Source organism: Rhagoletis pomonella, unplaced genomic scaffold, assembly GCF_013731165.1.
Source record: "Rhagoletis pomonella isolate Grant_MI unplaced genomic scaffold, Rhpom_1.0 Rhpom_scaffold_00005, whole genome shotgun sequence".
In the NCBI taxonomy this organism is placed as follows: Eukaryota; Metazoa; Arthropoda; class Insecta; order Diptera; family Tephritidae; genus Rhagoletis; species Rhagoletis pomonella.
In genome coordinates, this window is record NW_023458559.1 from 50,239,097 (window position 1) to 50,245,231 (window position 6,135).

The 6,135-nt window shown below is 34.6% G+C and overlaps 1 protein-coding gene across 1 annotated transcript; it reads left to right on the top strand.

The window, feature by feature from the left end:
• The first annotated feature begins 1,385 nt into the window (after nucleotides 1–1,385).
• LOC118740136 (inactive ubiquitin carboxyl-terminal hydrolase MINDY-4B) lies at nucleotides 1,386–5,930 on the top strand. The gene is made up of 8 exons (XM_036471630.1): nucleotides 1,386–1,442; nucleotides 2,420–2,625; nucleotides 2,730–2,901; nucleotides 4,349–4,414; nucleotides 4,492–4,562; nucleotides 4,647–4,803; nucleotides 4,874–4,945; nucleotides 5,190–5,930. Exons 1-8 carry the CDS (start codon nucleotides 1,386–1,388, stop codon nucleotides 5,679–5,681), a joined length of 1,293 nt encoding a protein of 430 aa, XP_036327523.1. The 3' UTR covers nucleotides 5,682–5,930.
• Nucleotides 5,931–6,135: the final 205 nt, after the last annotated feature.

The following is a 6,135-nucleotide window of genomic DNA, read 5'->3' on the forward strand; positions in this document are numbered from 1 at the left end:
CTTTATTCAATGGAAGTGACTTATAGGAAATCAGATAAAGGGCTCCATTTTTTCGCGTAGATATTAATAACCTTTGGGGCGAACTTACCCTTACCCCTAGTTCCCACCGTGGATGCGCGCCTGTATATGGAAGGGTAAGTACTATACCATTACATAGATATTTATTAGGTGTGTAGGTTAAATATTTTCAATGTGAGGACAAGTATCTATTAAAATATTAGTTTGAACTTGAAGTTCAATCAGCTGTGATTGGAAAAGCATACCTACATACATTTTTGTTATGGCATTAGAATAAAGTTCGTGCAAAAAAAAAAATGCAACTAAAACTATCATGAGGTGTTAAGTACATTTAAATTTGTTCCAAATACTCGCCAAATCGCTAACGGTTGCATGCAACGTTTCGCATATAACAGTTAACTATGACAAGTGCATCTATCAAATACAAATATCTAAGCTCACTCATATATGTTTACATATGTATAAATATGCATACATACATATGTAGTAAATAATGCCTTACATTTATTGGCTGGCAGAGAATCTGAATGGAAATCCTGCTGTCAACTGCATTTCCTGCAACCGGCGGCCTGCCACCAACCATATCAACTATTATAACTGCGAAGTAACTCGTGCCACTCTAACCAAAAATGCATGAGCAAGCCTGCATACAAACATATGTACATAGTATGCAAGTAAGTACTTAAATACTTTAATAGTAGGTGTGAAGTAAATTTCAATTTCGCTTAAATTTTGAATGACTGGCAGGCAACAGCAGGCAGCCGCCATGCGGTACGGCAAAAGTTTTAGGCCAAGTGTGAACGTTGATATTTATGAAAAATAAAATGATGAATAAAAAATATCAAATTCCTAGCTACTTTAATATTTTGCTTAACGGAAAAGACACACCCACATTGTGTTAAATACATACATATGTATGAGTGTGGATGCATCTTACTGGCCTAGGCCTAAAAGCACTTCTACTGGTATTTGTGTGTTAAAATGTAGTTTCGTGCAAATGTGTTTGGCTGTCCTTTAATGCAGGTCCTTAAGTGTGCACTTGTGCTCATGGCATTTGAAATTAAAATTTATTGAATAGTGCGCGTGAATATAATGGAAAACGGAAACCTTTTTTGTCAGTTTGCCACTTTAGTAGCGTGAAATTTGTGATTTTCAAAAATCATTTCGCTCTGAGCAGCGAAACGGTGTAAACGTCTACTATCGTGTAGTGGGAAAGAAACTAATAAATCATAAATTTTTAGTTGTAATTAGTTTTGTAGTTAGCTAAAAAGTTCGAAAAATAAAGTAGATAAAGTTATAGTAAATAAAATAGTGCAAAAACTAATTAGTTAAAATTATAAACGACTTGGAGAAAAAAGATCGAAGTTATGAGCGCACGTTTTATAACCGAAGGTGGAACGCCTATAACGCCAGAACTTGCAACGGTAAAATTAAAAAAAACATAACGCTGCTTGAAAAATAAGTAAAAAATTTTGGTTAATAAAATGTTAGAAAGAAACTTTTTGTGAAAACACAAACTTTACTATTATTATTATTATTATTTGTTGTTTTTTTTTTTGAAAATATATGTGTACATATATTATTGTCACTAAAATTTAATTCATCTATGTTATATAATAAAAAAAATAACAATTGGGTAGTAAAAAATAAAATAAAGTTACAACCAAATTAATGATGAAAAATTAAATAACTGAAGCTAAAAAAAATTTTATAACTCACCGCCGTTTTTAAACGAAAAGGTATTGTAGAAAAATAACATAAATTTGCAAAGGTAAAAGTTGGGTAAAGCCGTTTTTTCGGAGATCACCACATCACCACAGCAAATCCCAGAGAACGTGATGAAGAAGTCTGATGTTTTTCCACAACATTTTTTTTTCATTTAAAAACGGCCTCAAGCTCAATAAAATTGTTGAATATAATTGCTAAAAAATGCCATAAAATAGCAAAAACAAAGAATAAAAAAAAATTATATTAAAAAGAGATTTAATATTTAAAATCGTACTAAATCTTTGAAAATAAGAGGAAGTTCATACTTTATAAAAATAAATAAAATAAAAATTAAAATAAAAAAATTGGCAATTGCAGTACGCAATTCTGCTTCCTTGCTGGCCATTTTGGCCAGTGTTGTCATCGAATATTCCCCGGACCCACAATAATATTGAGGATAGCTGCAGGACTCATTCCGGAGCACCTTAAATTCCTATTTAAAGAGTTGATTCGGGTCAAAGCTACCGTCTATTTATGCTTTGAAGCAACTTCTTAAATTTTCGAAAGTTTTACCACACCTCTCTGTATGTGACTTTACTTAGCATTTTTGAAATGAAATTTTAGCTAAACTTACATAAATACTCTTTTTGTTTTCCTAAACTATACATTCAAAATCCCTACACTTTCTATACAGGAACTCCGTCAGCTAGTGTTTGGCACTTCATCGATACCCATGCGTGGTGAGTGGACACAAACGCCATTCACATTTGGATCACCCAAAGAGGAGCTCTCCTATGGACTACGTTCACCGCGCAATGCCACACGTGGTCTGCTCTCCGTCGTACAGGGTTTTATTTTGAAGTATTTGCTCTTCGGTCGACGTGGTCGCACTAATCAGGAGTATGTTTAAGAAATTTTTTATTTGAAACAAAATCATAACGACAATAATTTTTATTTTTTTTTTTTGATTTTTATTTATTTTTTATTTTTTAATTTGTATTCAGTCCTTTAATATGCACTCCGGATATGCAAACAAATGCGCTCATAAATGCGTTGGTCGAAATTCTGCGACTGATTTCTGATAAAGGTAAAGTGACAATGGTCTTGCCGTCACCGGAAGATGAAGTTTTCGTTGATCATAGTGTGACATTCTTCCATGATGGCGTGACTGAAAAGGTAAGAGCTTAAGGTAACGCATTTTATATACATACATACATACATACATAATATATTTAACCCGGCTAGTGAGAGGTGAACTCATTCCAACTAAACAATGCAATTTCATCGAGTTCATTGACTTGGGCAAGTTTTCTGCTTGAAATTCATTTCTTACGCAAGTTGAGAATTGTGGATAAAACGCAACTTATACTTTCTCGTACGAATTTTTCAGCTTTTTTAAGCTTTCAACTTTCTGGTTGGCAGTTTGGCTGCTGTTGGTGAATAATATGCAACATTGCAAGTTTACAGTTATAGTAAAGAAGTACTTTAAAGCAGTGATGCCAATACATTTTTGAATAAATTCATACCGCATCTCAAGAAAATCCCTACTTTTCTCTACGCAAATATAGTTTTTGCCTACAAATTACCCTACATATCATTTTCATACATCCAAATGGAACAAACAATTTGTGTGGCCTTTATAACTATATAGCTCGCTGTGGAAAAATGTAGATGAATACGCGAAAACAATGGCATTAAGAAAGCTTGGGTCAGGAGACCAGAAGAACAGCCGTAACGTAATTGTACGTCCCGCGTTATATTTCATAAGAAATGCATGCTTAAGTGGAAAAATGTGCAAAAATCCGTACCAAAAAAAAAATCTCAAAAATCAACGCGGTTTTTTAGCCGTTTTAAACTTGCAATTCATTAGACTAAAATTGTATGTGCTATAAAACTGCATACCAAAAAATGTTCTAAAGAAACAGAATAAAAAGTTGAAATTTCGATGAAAATTTGTTGAACTTCTCAAATTTAGTATGAAGTTTGAAATTGTGATTTATATGGTATTGGTTAAAGCTTGCACGTTATTTTTATAGAAAAACAACAACAACAAAAAAATAAGCTCGAAAAACATTACGAATATAAAAAAAAAATCAACACGTGGTCATTTCTTTTAGTCACTGTATATTTGTTTACCAACATTATTTTTTCAAAGTCTAATTTTTTTCACTGTATACTGCGGTACTTAATAGGCTAAAATATTAAAGGCGGATTCATCGTTCTAGTTCAGAACTTTTCTTCCATGTAGTTGTTGTTGTGTTTCTCTCTCCGGGAGAGCAACTGAAAAATGTTCTGAACACTTTTGAGTTGTTAACTCAACCTCATCTTTAGTTCAAAACTAGAACGACGAATCCGCCTTTACGCATCGATACTATTTTTTTGTATCGATATAAATAATTTGTTTGAAAAGAGGTATTCGATAGGCGTAATATTAAGTAGATATTTTTAAATGAAAACTATCGAATTGGCTATTATTATTTGATTGCCAAACATTGAAAACTTTGAAAATGATATGCATTCCAATCAAAGCTCGGTCAACCTGTTACTACTTTCTTAAAAGGAACTTTAAGTTCTGAAGCTTTACTGCATATTTTCTGAAGATTTAAGATTTTCTTCTTTAAAGTTATATGTTTTCACGCTATCCCCGCATGATGAGCTGGAATTCTTTATAAAGCGGCACTTGAAGTTGGTAAATTCTGAAACTGTTTTTACCATTTCTGATTTGAATAGCTTAAATTTTATTTATTTTTAATACAAAAAAAATAGTTTACTGAAGAGGACTCACCTGGTACGTTGCTATTTCTATACAGCGCCGTATTGACGCGTTCGATGAGCAAGTAAGACAGCTCTTATGCTGGATTTCCACTGGGCATTAAATTATATTTTGTTATAATCGTTTTTTATACTACTCGACTTTTCAGAATCCGCAACGATCTTGATTCAACAAGCAAATCAGCGCCATTGACAATGACGAACAATGAGGAGGGCTCCCTGATGATTGTAACCTTACTTTTGACTGGACGTGCCACGCCTTATCTGCATAATGGTGTTGTAAATGTAGGCGACGAGAATACCTATGTAAGTCAGAGAGTTGCAAAAAACAATTTTTTGAAGAATTTTTTTTGAATAAAAATATTATATAATTTAGGCTATACCACAATATGGAATACTGAGTCGATGTACAATCGGTTTTTTACTCTGGGACAATGATAATTCGCAGGTAATAAAATAAGAAAATGAAAAAGAAATAAAATCGAGTAAAACAAATGTTAAAAAATATTAAGGGGCTTCCTCAAGTAAATTTGAAAATTTGCCAGTCCTTTAGAAACAAATTTTGTTTTCAGAAAAAATGTCCAAAAAGGGCAGCTTAATTTTAAAATCTACTTGAAAAACGCCCTTTTTCCAAAAACGTTTATCCCCACATTAATTGCATACGCACCTTTTTTCTCCTTTCTACCCAACAGCCCTCCGTGGCGGCCTCCCGACAACCAGGTTCGCGCCTCAAAACACCCAACTACCCGATTTGGATTACCAGCTGTTGCGGTCACTTTGGTGTGCTTTTCAATCGGAATCCGGAACTTTTACGAAATTATCATGCCGAGTCGCGGTTCGATTTGAATTATTACAGCTGCTCTGGCCACAACATTTTCATGGCTATCGATAATCGCGTGTACAATGAGCAAGCCATTGGCATGTTGGAGCGGCAGGCGACCACAGAAAGTGCAGCAGCAGAGAGTGGTAGTACAGCAGCTGGCGTTGGGGGTGGTGGTGGCGGCGGTGTTGGTAGTGGTAAGAGCACTGCGAGTGGCGGTGACAGTGCCGATTTGCTGGCACGTGAAGAATTGACAACGAATACGCCGTTACAACGTTTAATTCACACCAAATGGGAGGAGGCGCACATACGTTTCAATGTGCAGCCATCCATGCTGAGTTATCTGTTTTGCACAACACCATAAAAAGGATGCGTGTGGTGTGTGAGTGTGTATGTGTTTGCCGGAGCTTTGTAAGGCTGCGTATGGAACACACGTGGCAGTTTGTAAAGTTCGTGAAAAATGTTACAGTTATGTCGATTTCATAAATCGTTTGGAATGCAGTGAAGTGTGCGACAGTGCAGCTGTGCTTTTCAGCTTGTTTTTTTTCCACCGCGCTTAAATCACAGTTGTGAGTCACAAAAATACCCACGACTCTCTTTCTTCTGCTACTGACAGCTTTAAAGTCTAAACAACACTTTTTTGTATACAAATGTTTGCACTTGAAGTTTTAAAAGAAAAAGAAGATGAGATGAAATCTTAATAAAAAAATGTTTGTTTGGCTTGCTTATAAACTGTTTTTTTTTTTTTAATGTCGGGACAATTTAAGGGTTTAGTAAGTACTCTAACGGGACGTTACTTGCTAACACCGCACGCCTTT